We start from the raw sequence: 20678 nt of genomic DNA on the forward strand, positions 1-20678 counted from the left end.
AACGTGGACACATCCACATTTTTGGAAGAAAACAGAGGTGTTTTTTGCGAAGTGCCTACCTGTAGATTTTGGCCTCTAGCTCAGCCGGCACCTAGGGAAACCTACCAAACCTGTGCATTTCTGAAAACTAGAGACCTAGGGGAATCCAAGGAGGGGTGACTTGCGGGGCTCGGACCAGGTTCTGTTACCCAGAATCCTTTGCAAACCTCAAAATTTGGCTAAAAAAACACATGTTCCTCACATTTCTGTGTCAGAAAGTTCGGGAATCTGAGAGGAGGCACAAATGTCCTTCCACCCAGCGTTCCCTCAAGTCTCCCGATAAAAATGATACCTCACTTGTGTGGGTAGGCCTAGCTCCCGCGACAGGAAACGCCCCAAAGCGCAACGTGGACACATCCAAATTTTTGGAAGAAAACAGAGGTGTTTTTAGCGAAGTGCCTACCTGTAGATTTTGGCCTCTAGCTCAGCCGTCACCTAGGGAAACCTACCAAACCTGTGCATTTCTGAAAACTAGAGACCTAGGGGAATCCAAGGAGGGGTGACTTGCGGGGCTCGGACCAGGTTCTGTTACCCAGAATCCTTTGCAAACCTCAAAATTTGGCTAAAAAAACACATGTTCCTCACATTTCTGTGTCAGAAAGTTCGGGAATCTGAGAGGAGCCACAAATTTCCTTCCACCCAGCGTTCCCCCAAGTCTCCCGATAAAAATTATACCTCACTTGTGTGGGTAGGCCTAGCGCCCGCGACAGGAAACGCCCCAAAGCGCAACGTGGACACATCCAAATTTTTGGAAGAAAACAGAGGTGTTTTTTGCGAAGTGCCTACCTGTAGATTTTGGCCTCTAGCTCAGCCGGCACCTAGGGAAACCTATCAAACCTGTGCATTTCTGAAAACTAGAGACCTAGGGGAATCCAAGGAGGTGTGACTTGCGGGGCTCGGACCAGGTTCTGTTACCCAGAATCCTTTGCAAACCTCAAAATTTGGCTAAAAAAACACATGTTCCTCACATTTCTGTGTCAGAAAGTTCGGGAATCTGAGAGGAGGCACAAATTTCCTTCCACCCAGCGTTCCCCCAAGTCTCCCGATAAAAATGATACCTCACTTGTGTGGGTAGGCCTAGCTCCCGCGACAGGAAATGCCCCAAAGCGCAACGTGGACACATCCAAATTTTTGGAAGAAAACAGAGGTGTTTTTTGCGAAGTGCCTACCTGTAGATTTTGGCCTCTAGCTCAGCCGTCACCTAGGGAAACCTACCAAACCTGTGCATTTCTGAAAACTAGAGACCTAGGGGAATCCAAGGAGGGGTGACTTGCGGGGCTCGGACCAGGTTCTGTTACCCAGAATCCTTTGCAAACCTCAAAATTTGGCTAAAAAAACACATGTTCCTCACATTTCTGTGTCAGAAAGTTCGGGAATCTGAGAGGAGGCACAAATTTCCTTCCACCCAGCGTTCCCCCAAGTCTCCCGATAAAAATTATACCTCACTTGTGTGGGTAGGCCTAGCGCCCGCGAGAGGAAATGCCCCAAAGCGCAACGTGGACACATCCAAATTTTTGAAAGAAAACAGTGCCTACCTGTGGATTTTGGCCTGTAGCTCAGCCGGCACCTAGGGAAACCTACCAAACCTGTGCATTTCTGAAAACTAGAGACCTAGGGGAATCCAAGATGGGGTGACTTGTGGGGCTCGGACCAGGTTCTGTTACCCAGAATCCTTTGCAAACCTCAAAATGTGGCTAAAAAAACACATGTTCCTCACATTTCAGTGGCAGAAAGTTCTGGAATCTGAGAGGAGCCACAAATTTCCTTCCACCCAGCGTTCCCCTAAGTCTCTCAATAAAAATGGTACCTCACTTCTGTGGGTGGGCCTAGCGCCCACGAAAGGAAATGGCCCAAAACACAACGTGGACAGAACATATTTTTTCACAGAAAACAGAGGTGTTTTTTGCAAAGTGCCTACCTGTGGAGTTTGGCCTCTAGCTCAGCCGGCCCCGGGAGGGGGGGGGGCAGAAATGCCCTAAAATAAATTTGACCCCCCCAACTCCCCAATCTCCCCCTGCCCCTGCCCAGGAACAACCCCTGCCTACGGGGTCGCTCCCCCTGCATGACATTGGCGCCAAAAAACAAATCCCAGGTGCCTAGTGGTTTCTGCCCCCTTGGGGGCAGATTGACCTAAAATCGGCCAATCTGTCCCCAAGGGGAGCAGAAATGGCCTAAATACAATATCCCCCCCAGGGGAGCGACCCTTGCCTGATGGGTCGCTCCCCATCTCAAAAAAAAAAAAAAAAAAAAAAAACACAACAAAATTTTTTGCCCTGGTGCCCTGAGGGTTCTGCCCCCCCGGGGGCATAAAAGGCCTAAAATAAATTTGCCCCCCCAGCTCCCCCCCCCCCCCTGGGGGCGACCCTTGCCTACGGGGTCGCTCCCCCTGCATGACATTGGCGCCAAAAAACAAATCCCAGGTGCCTAGTGGTTTCTGCCCCCTTGGGGGCAGAAATGGCCTAAAATAAATTGCCCTCCCCCCCAGGGAGCGACCCTTGCCTAAGGGGTCGCTCCCTTTGCGTGAAATTCACGCAAAGAAAAAACTCCCTGGTGTCTAGTGGTTTCTACCCCCCTTGGGGGCAGATTGGCCTCATCAAAATAGGCCAAAATATAATTTTCCCCCAAGGGGAGCGACCCTTGCCTAAGCGGTCGCTCCCCACCAAAAAAAAAAAAAATTCAACATAAAAAAAAACAAAAAAAAATGGTCCCTGGTGCCTAGAGGTTTCTGCCCCCAGGGGGGGCAGAAAAGGCCTTCCCGAAAATGTGCCCCCCCTGGGAGCGACCCTTGCCCAAGGGGTCGCTCCCTTTTGTCAATAACAATAAAAAAAAAAAAAATCCCTGGTGTCTAGTGGGGTTTCAAAAGCCGGATTGCAAGCAATCCGGCTTTTGAAACCCTCGGAGAGACTTCAAAGGGAAGGAAATACTTTTCCTTCCCTTTGAAGCCCCTCCGGGCCTCCCCAGTGATTGAAAGACGTCACAGGGGGGGTGGGGGGGCTCAGGGGTGGAAGGGGAAGGTCCCACCAACATGCCCATTGAAACCCAAAGGATGGAACACTTCTTACTTATGAGGTGGGTGAGTGAGCGCTGGGAGTAATCCAGGAAGTTGAGGAAAACTCCCAACAAGTACCCCTTCATGTGGCACTTGTGACGTAGATACAGAGCAGGTAGAAGTGCCCACTCCTGCACCTGAGTCAGCCTATTCCACTGGCAGGATGGAAAAGGGAGATTGAATTTATTTTGGGGTGATAGAAAGTCCTACAGCTGGTACAGTGCCTTGCTGAATAATTGTGGTGCCAATATTGCTGTCTTGAAAGTCCATGATTGATAGGCCAGATGAGCATTTGGACATAAAATACAGCAGGGGCTAGACATCAGTACTACAGAGCAGCACATAGTTTACTTGATGGAGACATACAGGACAAACTGGCATGTGATGAAATGCATGGCAGCAACTTGCAGAGGTTCTTGAGCCAGTAAACGGCCAAGTGACAGGTGAGCATTCAGGACCTCTGTATCTAGATTGTGCAGGGAACGTTTGCTGTGGTATCTGCCCTCCAGGTCAACACATTTGTGTTGGAGAAACTTAAAGTGCAGATGTTGGGTGGAGACAACCCTGCCATGGCCTGGGCAGGAACAGCAGCACTTTTGCAGCACAATCTCCCCACTCCTCCTACAGGGGTCAGACTGGCTTGTATGGCAGTGCAGTAATGCAGGAAGTACTGGTCTGACACGTCAGTATGTGGCCCATTTATTTGGCAGTTTCTGGGCCTTATTTATGGTCTGATGGGCCAGTTTTTAATGTTGATTGCTCCCACATAATCGCAAACCTTGCCTTCAGAAAGCACAAATGCATGTGGTCTTCCATATCTTACAAAACACCTATGCGGCATGTCTGTACACGTTCAAAACTGTCCTGATTTGCAAATGTGGGCCTCTCTTTCAGCTATCTGATTCGCTAATGGGGGCTACATTTATTCTCATGCCTAGGCCTATTTCCTGCCCCAGTCTGACCCTGCATCCTCTTATGCTGCATATGCTGTCCAACAAGCCTCACCGGTCAAGCCATTAAAAAACTGCACAGTTTTCTGAGTCTGATCGGACCCCTTTGAAGAAGGCAAGAAAGTGATCCTCATTCTTCACTTGGGTTGTTAGATAGTTGGGTAGAGTGGTAATTAGGAATGGACTAGCTAATGGTATCAGGCATGCAATTACAAGTCTCTTTCCTTGAGTTAATTTGGGGTTGGAGGTAGGATGGTGTTGTTATGGGACGGGGTCATTTGGGATCAGGGTGGGAGCTAGAATGGGGCAGCCAGGGGCCTAGATAGTTTGGTTATTAGTTTATTTTCTTGAGGTGACTGGGGGGATTGTTTTCATGCAAGTATGACAACATCTTCACACATTTCCTATCAATACAATATTTCATATCTAGGCTAAGCTAAAGTATGTTAGGGATTGGTGTTTGACATTCTCAACCAGTAGAATATTCTACACTCTAGATGGAATCCTGTTTTTTCTGAGGATCATTAAGTCCTGAGTGGATCAAGGGAAACAAACCAAACAATAAGTAATGATTAGGTCTGCTTTATACACCAACTGCAGGTTGATGAAGAGCTGTATTTTCCCGTTGTGTTAAAATTGGAGGTGCAGTGCCACACTGGTACAATCTACAGCCCAGCACCAAATATTAATATGGGAATTCTCCAAATGTACAGCATTTAACTTGACAACAATTTCTGTCTTGGGGTGCCTGTGGAACACAATGTGCTGTAACATTTACATAAGAAGGGCAGTTAAAACCTGCATCATGACTTTGAAAGTGTAGGAGGGACAATCACTTGTCCGCTGCTGTTTGAAATTCCTATATAGCAACAAAGTGAACCAAGCCAAGTTTCATGCATGTGGGATGGCTGTCCAAATGCTTAATAGGTTCTACTGCATTCTACTGCAGCTGGTGCTGGATACTTTAAATATCCTGCCAATAGATTGTCAAGATATGGACGTTTTCAGAGGATTTGTAGGCCTCTCTTGATGAGGCTGGGGCTTTAGAGGGTGGTAATGCCCGTTAGTGCTAAGCTGCTCCCATCTTTTTCTGCCACTGTAGGAGTAAATGGACAGGGATACAGATTTACATTCAACATGAAAAAAATGGATGACGTAGGATTCCTCCTTGGTGGTGTTTGTGAGTGTGAGTGATATGAAGTCTGAACAAAAATTCTATATTCTTGATTGACACCTGTGCATTTGAAGGATCCGTATTTCTAACTGAAGGCCTGTACTTTTAAGACATAGACAGTTGCGTCCATGAAAAATTGTTTCTAGTTTCCAGGTTTTTATTCTATCTGCTTGGTTGTGTGTGAAGCCATTTGAATACATTTGAATTCGCCATTATTTTTTTAAGGATACATTTTTGTTATTTTCCATGATATATCGCTAGCTCTGAGCAAGTGAAACTTTCCATCGCCATTTTCACGTGTCAGGCAGCTTCAATGGCAGGATGTTTAAATCCGGATCCTCTATTTCTGGTATTTGGAAGTAGCAGTACCACATGAAACCATACAATGATACTGCTCCACAATAGTTTGTCTCTGTCTTTGTGCCTCAGACTCTCATGCTGCATATTCGTGCACCACAATCCCCTCATGCCTCATGTCCATGTGTTGCATTTTAAAAGAATGTCCAATGCATGTTAATTCATTTCTTTGCAACTTATATTCAATCTAGCACATGCGCTATCACTTTCAACAAGTGATATTCATTTCAAAGAATGTCATCATCATTTCTTACTGCTTGCATTAGTTGTTGAAATAAGGGTCATATTTACTTTAAAATGCACTTTATTTATTCCACAGCATGCCACATTTATATCAGGGGGTTTCGTATTATTTACAGTGCGTGTCATATTAATTTTAACACACTGCAAATACATTTTGACACAGGCCACATTTGTTTCAACAAATTCTATATTAATTTCAACATGTGTCAAATTTGTTTTAGCCTGACGTTATTATCTTTTTAATACTGGGCATACTTAATACATGGACAACCTATTAAGAAGTTATGTGGAGCTTTATCTATTTATTATTTAAATCCCTATCATATTCATTTATTTGTATGTTATATTAATTTCAAGATGTACCATATTAATTTCAAAGCATTTAATGCATACGTGTTTCAACCATGGTCATATTCATTTTAGTGTAAGTCATATTCATGTTAAGGCAAGTCAGTACTTTTTAAAGATGTTCTATAATTTGCAGTGCATGCCATATTTATTTCATCTATAGCATATTCATATCAACATGAGCCATATTTTTAAAGTATTTTTGGTATTCATTTGTACAGTGATCACATTCATCAAGTCATTTCATAAAATTTTTAGTGTATGTCATTTTGATTTTAATGTAGATCACATTCATATCAACACATGTTTTACGAGTTTAAGCATTCATTTTATTGATTTCAGCAGTTTCCTTATTTAGTTTAATAACATTTCAGTACATCTCATCACATTTCATGCTAACTTCAATGTGTATAATTTTCCTCTCGGTTGATTCTATATTGCTTTCAATGGACGTTGCATTGATTTTAGCACTGGCTACAATCATTTTAATACATCATACTCATTTAAGCGTGGGTCATGTTCAATTGGACATGTCATATTTGTTTCAACATGGATTATATTTATTTATGTATGTTATGCATTAATTTCAATATGTGACATATTCAATTCAATGTATATCTTATTAATTTCAAAAGGTATAATTTCCATTTCAAGATGTGTCCTATTCGTCTTTGTAGGAAAGTACCATCTTTCTTGGCATGTTACCCCCAATTTCTGCCTGTTTGCCAGTGTGTTTTGCCTGGCTCACTGGGATCCTGCTAGCCAGGACCCCAGTGCTCATAGTTTGTGGCCTAATGTGTGTGTTGTCAGTATGCTCAACTGTCTTACCAAAGTTGTGCTAACCATAGGTCCCTAGTATATGGTGCCTAGGTACCCAGGGCATTGGGGTTCCAGGAGATCCTTATGGGCTGCAGCATTTCTTTTGCCACCCATAAGGATCTCAGATAAACCATTTCTTCAGGACTGCCTCTGCAGCCTGAGTGAAATAGTGCACACACTATTTCACAGCCGTTTCCACTGCACTTAAGTCACCTATAAGTCACCTATATGTCTAACCTTCATTTACTGAAGGCTAGGTGCAAAGTTACTAAGTGTGAGGGCACCCTTGCACTAGCAAAGATGCCCCCACACTGTCCAGGGCCAATACCCCAGACTTCACGAGGGCGGTGATACCATTACACGCATGCACTACATATATATCAATACATATATGTAGTTACACAATGGTAACTCCGAATATGACCACGTAAGTTGTCTAAGGTCATGGAATTGTTCCCCCCTTCTAAATCTGGTATGGGGGGGCAAATCCCATGCAACCTGGGGGCTCCACCATGGACCCCCAAGACTGCCAAACTAGCTCTCTGAGGTTTCCACTGCAGCCCCAGTTGCTGCCACCTCACAGACAGGATTCTGCCCTTCTGGGGACTGAGCAGCTCAATCCTAGTAAGGCAGAACAATGCATTTCCTTTGGGAGGAGGGTGTTACACCCTCTCCCTTTGGAAATAGGTGTTACTGGCTTGGGAGGGGTAGCTCACAGAGACTCTGGAAATGCTTTGAGGGGGACAGACGGTGCCCTCCTTGCATAAGCCAGTCTACACTGATTCAGGGACCTCCAGTCCCTGCTCTGGCGTGAAACTGGACAAAGAAAGGGGGAGTGACCACTCCCCTGTCCATCACCACCCCAGGGGTGGTGCCGAGAGCTTCTCCAGTGTGTCCCTGTCATTAGCCACCTTGGATTACAAGATGTGGGGACACTCTGGAGGCCTCTGAGTGGCCAGTGCCAGCAGGTGACACTTCAGAGACCCCTCCCGATAGGCGCACACCTGGGTAGGTAGCCAATCCCCCTCTCAGGGCTATTTAGGGTCTCTCCTCTGGGTGTTTTCTCAGATTCAGCTTGTGAGACTCCTCCAGGAATCCTCTGCATCATCTGCTTCAGCTTCTGACTCTCGGATCAACCTCAGACTGCTCCAGGAACCACTGTAACTGCAACAAAGTATCCAGGCCGACTCCTGTGACCTGCAACTTCAGCTCCAGCTGGTCCACTGGGACTCCTCTCATGATGACAAGTGTGCTCCTTGGAACACAGGTGGTGGACCGACCTGACCCGGACTGTCCAAATTTGGTGAAGGTTAGAGCTTGCCCTCCCGTGCTGCGACAGTACCCCTGTGCACCGTATCATCTCCAGCTGTTTGGGCTTCTGTGCAGTTCTTCCGAGAATCCTTCCTGCACAGTGTAGCCCAGGTCCCCAGCACTCCATCCTGCGACATACAACTCACTGAGTTGTTCTCCGGGGCGTGGGACCTTCCTTTGTTGTGCTGCGACAACTGCACTTTCCACCTTCTTTGTCCCCGTGCCCAGGGACTCCAGTGCTGAGAGCCCCCTCTGTCTCCTCTGTTCGAGTTGAGTCCCCCAGGTCCCTCCTGGGTCCAGGCAGCACCACTTTGACACAAACCGTGAACTTGCGTTAACCAAAGCTTGTTGGCGGAATCCATCGACGCAAACAGCCTGCATCCGACAACTGAACGTGGGACATCTCCTGCAACACACAGGAACCCGCAGCCATCTCCTCTGGTGCTCTTCTGTACTCCTCTTCTTACCGGAGAATCCAGTTTTGCACCATCTTCTAGGTTGGCAGGGGCTCCTGTCCTTCCTGGAATCTTCTGCGACTTCTGGACTTGGTCTCCTCTCTTCACAGGTCTTCAGGTTCAGCAATCCACTGGTTCTTGATTGCAGTGTTGCTTGGTTCTTGCAATATCTCTTATTACGACTTGTAGTGTGTCCTGAGGAAACTTGCAGTACTTTACTCCTACTTTCCTGGGCTCTTGGATGGGGAACTTTACTTACCTTTGGTGTTTTCTTACACTCCCAGCGCCCCTCTACACACTACATTTACCTAGGGTGTAATTCGTGATTTGCATTCCACTTTCTTAGTATATGGTTTGTGTTGCCCCTAGGCCTATTGCATTCTATTGTATTTTCTACTGTTTGCACTATTCTATGACTGTTTACTTACCTGATTTTGGTCACTAGTGCATATATTGTGTATAATACTTACCTCCAGAAGGAGTATTGCCTCTAAGATATTTTTGGCCTTGTGTCACTAAAATAAAGTACCTTTATTTTTGGTAACACTGAGTATTGTCTTTTTTTGTGTATAAGTACTGTGTAACTATTGTGGTATTGCAGGAGCTTTGCATGTCTCCTAGTTCAGCCTAAGCTGCTCTGCTACAACTACCTCTAGACAGCCTAAGCTGCTAGAACACTGGCTACAGTCTCTAATAAGGGATAACCGGAACTGGCATAAGGTGTAAGTATCTTAGGTACCAACTACAAACCAGGCCAGCCTCCTACAGTCTTGGCATGTATTATATTCACTTCAAAATAGCAACATATTTATTTTAAAGTGAGTCATAGTGATTTCATTCAATGCTCTATTAATTTATGTGCAACACATTCATTTTATCTGTGTCATGTTCCTCCTAAAATAATTTTCACTTCAGAGGATGTCATATTCTCTTTAAGGCATATCATATTCATTTAGGCGGATGCTTTATTCTTGTAAAAAATGGCCATATTAATTTCAGTATGTTTGGCATTCATTTTAGTACATGTTTTATTTAATTTACCATATGTGGTATTCATTCAGATAATCCATTACATAATTTATTCATTGCTATATGGTATATTGATTCCGCCATGTATCATATTTTTTAAGACATGTTAAATTCATTTTGGCATCTGTTGCATTTATTTGATTATATGGAATGGATTTCAGGAGGAGGAGGTGTCATATTTGTAGAGCTATAATTTTTATGGGATCAACTTCCCATAGAAAGTACCTCCATGTGATAGGACCAAGCTTGTTAGCATCTTTTTAACCTCCAGACACTATACATACAAGTATAAGAAATTCACTTGGGAAACAACACATGGCTAATTATCAATGTGGCTGGCAGTTACCTATTGCAGTTGACATCTCATGGACAAGGGGTTGTCCTACAGTCAAGGAAAGAACATGGCAGATGAAGATTTTTCATTGCTTTTAGTAGATTGTATTTTACCTGTCCGATAGCCCACCATACAGTACAGCTCCCACCAGCAAACCCAACATGTATATAGACTGGGCTATTGGTTGCATCTGCTTGGAATCACATACCAGGTCCCACTGCAAGGGAGAGAGTGAGACAGCATTAATATAAATGGCCATGATCATAAAGCTCAGACAACTAGAAGATTTTGTTTGAGGTATATCATGATAGAGGATTTGAATTGTACCACATTGCATGTCAGACATTCAGCAATGTTCACTCCATTGTACTTTATTCTATGTGTTTTACTTAAGAAGCTTTTATTATGCTGGGTATGGTCCATATCCCATTGCCACTTGGAGAAATACATGACCACTTAATGGATACATGCTGCATGGCAGGCCTTCAGCAGAACATTGAAAAGTGATACATGGCATTGTGTGGTGTGTTCAAGGTTGTTACATTGGACTGTGAAATGCATGCAGTACAAAGAGAGAGATTGAAACTTCTGTTGAAAGGTCAGGGATTAACATGATGAGATCAGTCTGGGACAACTGTGTTTCATGGAAATGGGAGAAGAATAACTGTGACTGAAGAAGCAAAGCGATGTACTTCAAGTCAATCATCAAATCAGAGCAAGATTGATTTAGGGGTAAGAGTCCTTGCTGTTGTGCCCATATGACAATCTGCTCCTCATTTTATGTTATGACAAACCACTCTGTTTTCTGGTACAGAAGGCCTGTGCTACAAGTTGAATGACATATGCTCTACATGATTTTAGCAAGTTGCTCACCAACAGAGTGCTAGACTCTGGTGATCCTGATCCACCTAAACTACAGGTCTGTTAACATGGGAGGCTACTTTTCCCATGGCACTCATGCTTGGCAGCACCAGCTCTTATAATAGTGGTTAGGTTATTCCTCCCAAAAAAAGCAGAGAAACTGGCAAGTGGCTCTGTGGGGGTACGTCCATATAGAAGCTCATTACTGGGCCCTCTCAATCCATCTATATGTGGAGAATAAAAAAGGGTAATAGAGTGCAAGTGAGGTAGGATACCCATGTTATAATAATTCCCTGAATATATGTAACCAGTAAAGGTATAATATGTGCCACAGAGTTTACTGGTAATTGTTGTGTCCCCTTCCCCTTACACCTCAGTCTAAGCTGCTCCTTAGATCTCAAACGAACATTCTTTTTTCAAAGCCAAATGCAACTGTTTGGCTTGAATCCCCTTCTTAGAGGAAGGAGTCAGAAATAGTTTATGTTGCTCACAGGGACAGGACCAGGCATCTTCCCACTAATCTTCCCACTAATCATTCTATAACCCAGCAAGGGGAAGACACGCTAAAGTTCCTTTTGTCCAGCGTGGTAGTCCAGAAACGTCTAACAGAAGAGCTGATGATGGGTGAATGAAGGAACTCTATTCCAGCTACTCCACCTAGACAATGTGCTCCCCAGCCAGATATGTGAAACATGAAGACCTTAAAAATTGCCATCACTAATATCCTGGGCATTAAGGAAGACACATATTTATTTTTTATGTCATTATCCAGGCCAACTAGATTTGGAAGATTTGGACTTTTTTGCACACCAGTTTCGGCTGCTGCCACAATATCAAGGAAAACAATATAAAATTACCACAATACCAGCAAAGCATTGTCAATATCGACAATATCATCATCCATTAATAAAACCACAAATATCACAAAAAAATAATTTAAAAATATCTAAAATAGCCATTATTGAAAACTAAAAGATTATTTGCAAAAATATTGTCTAACCATTTAATATATAGCAAATAATAATAATATTGAAATCAATTATATCAACTACACTATCTCCTAAAATAATAAAAATATTATTAGTAATAAGTCACTTTAACTACAACTATCAGTGCATATCATCACACAATACTTTTAATTCAATAAAATAAACTGCAATATTATAATCCAGCAAAAAATATACTACATATAAGCCCATACCTAATCACAACAATTCTACAATTAAAATACAACCTACGTAGTTGATTCAACACGTTAAAATAATATAAGATAATATCCTCCCATGAATGAGCACATTAATAATAATAAATTAATGAAACAATACAAAATATTGCCAAATCTCAACACATACATTTGTATAGGACTTAAACATAAGGCTCAAACGAACCAATACACTTTACTATAAAACAAAATAACTAACAATATTCATCACAAAATTACATTAAAACTATAAAAAATGCAAAAAGTAGTTGTGTTTTACAGCAAGAATGTTACAACTAAAAGAAAGGGACACTCTGCTGAGCTGCAAAAAGAAACCCAGGAGCAAAATGTCACAACCCATCTCTACAATCACGGAAAATAAACTAACAAACTCACATACTGCCTAAAATGTTTAGAGTTTAAGGTAAGAAGTTGCAGACTACATAACTCACATTGACTGTCCCCATTCAAATCATAGCCATTTTGGGTAAGGTCTCCGACACTAAAACAGACACATTTACTATTCTCACTCCAATCTAAGCCATTTGGAGAAGGTATTGTACAGTAAAGAAGTCACATCTACTATTTCAACTCCACTCTAAACCATGTTGGGAAAGGTCCTGAACGCTAAAAGGGACACATTTACTATAACCACTTCAACATGAACCATTTTATCAAAGATAGTAGATAGTAAAGTTGTCAGATACACTATTCTCACTCTAATGTAACCTAATTTAAGAAACGGGTGGAACATTAATGGGGATATTTTTACGATTACCACTCCAATCTAAGCCATGTTAGTAAAGTCGTGTATACTAAAGCCATGTGATTTAGTATTCTCAATCCATTTTAAATAAGACTCAAATGCCTCTTTTTCTGGCCTTTTCGCTGCTAGGACAACCTTAGCAAGTTTGTTTGTGAGTTCTGGCTTGTTCAGGTCTGGAACAACCTAGAGACTGAAGAACTCAAGCTAAGGGTATCAGGGGTTTCATTTATAGTGTATCAAGCAATATACCCATGCACACAAACATGTTCTAAAATGACTGGTTCCAAAAACCTGATTCTCATACTACTTATGAGCACACAGACAGTACCCACAGGAGAAATCCTCCATATTGTGCTCATCAATAAGCAGACATTGCAACAGGCTCCAACCATAGCCAATATCACACAAACACCCTAGGTGCACTCTTCTTCAGAGTTATGGTTTACTCCCAACATTCACATGTACCTTTGTCATCCTCATGCTATGGGGCCAGACTTCATAAGCATTAGAGTTGACCAGATTCATCCAGGAATATCAGGAGTCTGAGCAAGCTCCAGACCAAAGAAGCTGGAGACTGGACAAAGCTCATGTAGAAGAAGCATGAGAAAGGTCCAGGTTTAGACAGGAGAAGAAGGACAATTGACTGAGCTTCAGATAGGGGAAAATAATATTTATGTTTATTGAGGTTAAATTGAACTTATAAATATTTTAAAAAAGTCAAAATAAATGATTGTATTTAACCTTATTTCCTATGTGGACCCTGCCCCCAATATTTTCTATGGGAAGCTGTTGCAGTACCAGTGGTTGGCCAAGTATTGTGCTTGGCTTACACCGGACCTGAGATGAAGTACATTTACTACTGGCTTGGACCCTTTTGGATATAGTAACTTTAAAAGCAAAGTTGGTGAATCACAATGGGCTTACTTTTTTGTGGATAGGTCCCTATCCTTCCCTTAGCCCTCTTTATCTCTCCCTAAACCCTCCCTTTCTCCACCTTAACCCACTCCTATTTAGTATTAGATATTCCACATTTCCCTGCCACCTCCACTGGCTCCCACTACATTTACAATTAAGTACTAAACATGTGAAAATCTTCACATAGTAACTATAGGAGAGGGGGAGGTAGTGATTTGCAGCTTAAGGTATGTGAATTGCAAGTTGTAATAAGTGAATAGTACTACTTTACACACCACAAACTGCAGTTTGTCAATCAGCTCTCTGGATTTTAACCTGTTTCATTATGCAACCTGTTTTCTCCGAGACAGACAAGACTATTCTACTGCAGTTCAATTAATTTGCAGACATATTCAGCAAAAAAGGAGCTGATTCCATTCCTCAGCATCGATAATATGGCTGACGAATTAATCTGATGTCGAGAAAAGCTATTCCTCATCATAAAATGGATTGATTGACAGTAAAGGAGCATGAATGTCTTTGGCAATATGGAAAGAGGCTTCATTCAGCATTCCACGCCACAAATATTGATGTTGACCACCCTCATGAAAACAACAAAAGGTGAAATATCGGCCATGCATCAACTTCAGAAATCTGAATGCAACTACCATGCATAACCATTAGCCTCTCCGTATCATAGCCATAATTCCTGATCAGGTCAAATGTACTAATATTCTTCAAGTTAGATTGCAGTGAAGCACATATTGTAGTATGAATTTGTTAGAGGGATGAATGCAAAACAGCACTTGTCATCATTGTGGCCTTTTTGAATATGTGGTTATGTAATTTGGCCTCTGTAATGCCCCTGCAACATTCCAGCATTTTGTAAATTATATAACTAGAGACATTTTGAATGTGTATATGGTAGCATACCAGGATGATTTTCAGATTCATTCACCTACTTTGAAATAAAATCAATGTCACATACAAAGGCACTCTCAAGATCAAGGAATAATTAATTACCTGTATGCCATAGCTGAAAAGTCTAACTTTAATATCCTCAATCATTGCTTTCCTTTGTTCAAAAAAATCTGGACAACGTATTGGCGTGGAACGTGGTAAATGTAAGGTAGTGCTAGATGGCCTTCTCCACGAAGTGTCAAGGAAGTACAGAGACTCATTTGGTTTGCAACTGTTTAGCAATAATTTCTACAAATTTTTTCTTCCCTCCTCCTTCCCATTGTACAAATAACTAAACATTAATCGGATTCAGTTGGATAGAAGAACAGGAAAAAGCTTTCAACGAGATCAAAGAAACGTTAAAGTCAGCACTAGTGTTAAGTAGTCCTGATGACTGCTTTCCGTAAAAGAAACAGTGTTATCACAAATACTTTCTGATACTAATGAACATCACCCCATGGCTTTTTAATCCAGAACATTGACTGAAATGGAGAGAAACTGCTTTATTTATGACCAGGAACACCTGTTGATTGGGGGCGTTTTTACATGGAGGCACCATTTGGAGGGAGTTCAATATAAGATTAGTGTGGACAGATAAAAAAAAGCATATTGCTCATTTTTGTCATGCCAGATACACTATGGCGGTCATTACAACATTGGCGGTAAAAGCCGCTTACCGCCATGCAGAAGACCGCCAACACACCGCCGCGGCCGTGGAATTCCGCCACAGCTATTATGACCCACAGTTCGGAATCCGCCAAAATCTAGACACCCACACAAGTCCGCCACACCAAAGGTCAGTGATAAACTGGCGAAAACAAAACCTCCACCGTCACGCCAACAGAAATACGCCTGCACTATCACGACACATGAATCCACGTGGCAGTTTTCAACCGCAGTATTCCATTGGCGGTATACATCGCCGCGCTCAAAATACCCACACTTTTACAAAAGACAGCCACATTGGACAATTCAAAATACCCACACCTGATACACATACACACACCAGTCCCACACAACCATTACAATATAAAACACACACCCACATCACCCACAAACCCCTATGACCAAAAATTCTGAAAGAAGGCCAGAGGGAGACAGCACCAGCAAGAACAACAGCATCCTCAGGCACACAACACCATCACCCACAGAACTTCCACGCACCTCACACAACACACCACTACATATCAGCACACTTATCACCACACACTCCACCCAACACATCACCTACACCACCCCATGGCACGGCAAAGACACCCCAGGTTCTCGGAGGAGGAGCTCAGGGTCATGGTGGAGGAAATTGTCCAGGTAGAGCCACAGCTATTCGGATCACAGGTGCAACACACCTCCATTGCAAGGAAGTTGGAGCTATGGCGAAGAATCGTGGACAGGGTAAACGCAGTGGGACAGCACCCAAGAAATCGGGAGGACATCAGGAAGAGGTCGAACGACCTACGGGGGAAGGTGCGTTTCGTGGTCTCAAGATACTACCTGGCGGTTCAGCGGACTGATGGAGGACCCCCACCTCCTCACCCACAACTAACAACATGGGAGGAGCAGGTCTTGGTGATTCTGCCTCCTGAGGGCCTCGCAGGAGTAGGTGAGTAGGAGGCTGGCTTGTAGTGGGTACCAAGGGGTACTTACACTCTGTACCAAGTCCAGTTATCCCTTATTAGTGTAGAAGAGGTGTTTCCAGCAGCTTAGGCTGATAGAAGGTAGCTATAGCAGAGCAGCTTAGGCTGAACTAGGAGACATGCAAAGCTCCTACTATACCACTGGTGTCATATGCACAATATCATAAGAAAACACAATACACAGATATACTAAAAATAAAGGTACTTTATTTTTATGACAATATGCCAAAAGTATCTCAGTGAGTACCCTCAGTATGAGGATGCCAAATATACACAAGATATATGTACACAATACCAAAAATATGCAGTAATAGCAAAAGGAAGTAATGCAAGCAGTGTAAAGTTACAATAGATTGCAATAGGAGCACATAGGTATAGGGGCAACACAAACCATATACTCCAAAAGTGGAATGCGAACCACAAATGGACCCCAAACCTATGTGAGCTTGTAGAGGGTCGCTGGGACTGTAAGAAAACAGTGAGGGTTAGAAAAATAGCCCACTCAAGACCCTGAAAAGTAGGTGTAAAGTGCACCTATAACCCCCAGAGAGCACATAAGTCGTGATGGGGGTTTCTGCAAGGAAGACCAACACAAGCAAAGCAACCAAAGTGGATTTCCGGACCTGAGTACCTGTGGAACAAGGGGACCAAGTCCAAGAGTCGCGACAATGTCGAGAGTGGGCAGATGCCCAGGAAATGCCAGCTGAGGGTGCAAAGAAGCTGCCACCGGATGACAGAAGCTGTAGATTCTGCAAGAACGAAGAGGGCTAGAAACTTCCCCTTTGGAGGATGGATGTCCCACATCGTGAAGAAGCTTGCAGAGGTGTTCCCACGCAGAAAGACTGCAAACAAGCCTTGCTAGCTGCAAGGGTCGCGGTTAGGGTTTTTGGATGCTGCTGTGGCCCAGGAGGGACCAGGATGTCGCCACTTGGATGAGGAGACAGAGGGGGCGCCCTGCAAGTCAGGTAGCCCTCACAGAAGCAGGCAGCTCCCGCAGAAGTACCGGAACAGGCACTTGGAAGAGGAGTGAACCGGAGTCCACCCGAAGACACAAAAGGGAGTCCCACGATGCCGGAGGACACCTCAGAAGGTTGTGCACTGCAGGTTAGAGTGCCGGGGACCAAGGCTTGGCTGTGCACGAAGGAAATCCTGGAAGAGTGCACAGGAGCCGGAGCAGCTGCAAATCACATGGTACCCAGCAATGCAGTCTAGCGTGGGGAGGCAAGGACTTACCTCCACCAAACTTGGACTGAAGAGTCACTGGACTGTGGGAGTCACTTGGACAGAGTTGCTAAGTTCCAGGAACCACGCTCGCCGTGCTGAGAGGGGACCCAGAGGACTGGTGATGCAGTCTTTTCGTTGCCTGCGGTTGCACGGGGAGGATTCCGTCGTCCCACAGGAGATTTCTTCAGAGCTCCTGGTGCAGAGAGGAGGCAGGCTACCCCCAGAGCATGCACCACCAGGAAACAGTTGAGAAGGCGGCAGGATCAGCGATACAAGTTTGCAGTAGTTGTCTTTGCTACTTTGTTGCGGTTTTGCAGGCGTCCTGAGCAGTCAGCGGTCGATCCTTTGGCAGAAGGTAAAGAGAGAGATACAGAGGAACTCTGATGAGCACTTGCATTCGTTATCTAAAGAATTCCCCAAAGCAGAGACCCTAAATAGCCAGAAAAGGAGGTTTGGCTACCTAGGAAGGAGGATAGGCTAGTAACACAGGTAAGAGCCTACCAGAAAGAGTCTCTGACGTCACCTGCTGGCACTGGCCACTCAGAGCAGTCCAGTGTGCTAGCAACACCTCTGTTTTCAAGATGGCAGAGGTCTGGAGCACACTGGAGGAGCTCTGGGCACCTCCCAGGGGAGGTGCAGGCCAGGGGAGTGGTCACTCCCCTTTCCTTTGTCCAGTTTTGCACCAGAGCAGGGCTGGGGGATCCCTGAACCGGTGTAGACTGGCTTATGCAGAGATGGGCACCATCTGTGCCCATCAAAGCATTTCCAGAGGCTGGGGGAGGCTACTCCTCCCCAGCCCTGACACCTTTTTCCAAAGGGAGAGGGTAGTAACACCCTCTCTCTGAAGAAGTCCTTTGTTCTGCCTTCCTGGGTCAGGCCTGGCTGGACCCCAGGAGGGCAGAAACCTGTCTGAGGGCTTGGCAGCAGCAGCAGCTGCAGTGAAACCCCGGGAAGGGCAGTTTGGCAGTACCCGGGTCTGTGCTAGAGACTCGGGGGATCATAGAATTGTCTCCCCAATGCCCGACAATTCCATGATTTTAGACATGCTACATGGCCATGTTCGGAGTTACCATTGTGACGCTATACATAGGTAGTGACCTATGTATAGTGCACGCGTGAAATGGTGTCCCCGCGCTCACAAAGTTCGGGGAATTTGCCCTGAACGATGTGGGGGCACCTTGGCTAGTGCCAGGGTGCCCACACACTAAGTAACTTAGCACCCAACCTTCACCAGGTGAAGGTTAGACATATAGGTGACTTATAAGTTACTTAAGTGCAGTAGTAAATGGCTGTGAAATAACGTGGACGTTATTTCACTCAGGCTGCAGTCGCAGTCCTGTGTAAGAATTGTCAGAGCTCCCTATGGGTGGCAAAAGAAATGCTGCAGCCAATAGGGATCTCCTGGAACCTCAATACCCTGGGTACCTCAGTACCATATACTAGGGAATTATAAGGGTGTTCCAGTATGCCAATGTGAATTGGTGAAATTGGTCACTAGTCTGTTATTGAACATTTGGAAAGCAGAGAGAGCATAACCACTGAGGTTCTGGTTAGCAGAGCCTCAGTGAGACAGTTAGTCATCACACAGGGAGCACATACAGGGCACACTTATGAGCATTGGGGCCCTGGCTGGCAGGGTCCCAGTGACACATACACTAAAACAACATGTATAAAGTGAAATATGGGGGTAACATGCCAGGCAAGATGGTACTTTCCTACAAGGTGGAGGAATGGACTCTGGTAAGTCAAAACTTAACTATTACATCCCCCACCCTACCTGCATGCCAGAACATACCCCCACCCTCACCCCCAGCACTCCAACTCCTCACATATGTCCCAACATCACAAACCACCCATCCCAACACCAAGCCCTGAATGCAACAACAAAGTATGGACACCCATCACTAAAGAATGCCGACTGCACATACCCATACAACCCCCTAAACCATCATCACACAAGATCCCACACAGGATGCAAGCACTGGGGTACACGGTCACCCACCCATTGCACACCATGGCACACACAGATGTAATAACCATCCTTTTATACCCCTGCAGGACCGCTACCCAACGTCACCGGACAGGAAGGTCCACACATGTCCACACCACCAACAGAAGAGGCCCACAGTGATGACAGCACCTCTGTCCAACTGGATCTAGATGACCAGCCCGGCCCATTGGGGACCTCTGGACAGTCGGTTCCCCTCACCCAGTCACAGGCCACCACAGACCTTTCCACCTCTGGAAACACCAGCACTGCACCCACCCAGCGGGCCCATACCTCCGTCCCCAGGACACGTCAATCAGCTGTGTTTCCACCACTTCAGGGAACCCAGGCTAACCCACCACCCCAATAACAACAGGGACCTGGGGGCAGTGGCAGTGGGCACACGGACCAGGGGACGGAGGCCCAGGAACACAGGGGAACTGGGAGGGCTGCTGTGCGACAGGGGGCGGACAGGCCAAGGGAATCCACTCTCCACGAGGCCCTCTCCTCCATCATGGGAGCCTATCACCACTCCCAGGAGACGATGGTAACGGTACTGGCCAACTTTCAGGAGATGCAGCGCCTGCAGCAGGAACAGTATATAGGCTTTAGGGAGGAACTCAGAACCATCAGCTCCACCCTGGGCACCATCGTAGGGGTGCTGAAGGAACTTGTGAACACCAGGAGGGACACTGTAGAGTGCCAATTACACCTAGTCATGCCCCTGTGTCATCTATGTGTGCAGATGTCGTCCATAGCCTTGTAGTCCATTTCCCAGGAATTGAACAGTGGAGCCCAAGAGCGCGGCATGGTGCAGGGGGCTTCTGTGTCTGTCGTGTCCGCCAACGGTAGCGGTAATGCATACACTCAACATGTCTTTCTTCTGTCGTCCTCCCCTTTTTGTGGTCTCCCTGTTCTTGTGTGCATTAGCATCATCAGGCGGAGGAGCAGTGGCACCGGAGCACCAGGGGGCTGCATCCCACATGGCCATGGAGGGCCACACTACGGACTCGGACTTCACCAGTGGGACAGAGGGCGACGGA

General features: G+C 44.9%; 1 protein-coding gene across 2 annotated transcripts in view; it reads right to left on the reverse strand.

Annotated features, from left to right (window-relative positions):
* The window catches only part of LOC138260001 (solute carrier family 22 member 6-B-like), an 896476-nt gene that overhangs the window by 504466 nt on the left and 371332 nt on the right, over positions 1-20678 (reverse strand). For both annotated transcript variants that reach the window (XM_069208048.1, XM_069208047.1), the window contains exon 2: positions 10222-10325. In XM_069208048.1, the coding sequence (XP_069064149.1) occupies positions 10222-10325 (104 nt within the window). The remainder of the gene's footprint in view (positions 1-10221; positions 10326-20678) is intronic.

The sequence above is a fragment of the Pleurodeles waltl genome, chromosome 9, assembly GCF_031143425.1.
Source record: "Pleurodeles waltl isolate 20211129_DDA chromosome 9, aPleWal1.hap1.20221129, whole genome shotgun sequence".
NCBI classification, from domain to species: Eukaryota; Metazoa; Chordata; class Amphibia; order Caudata; family Salamandridae; genus Pleurodeles; species Pleurodeles waltl.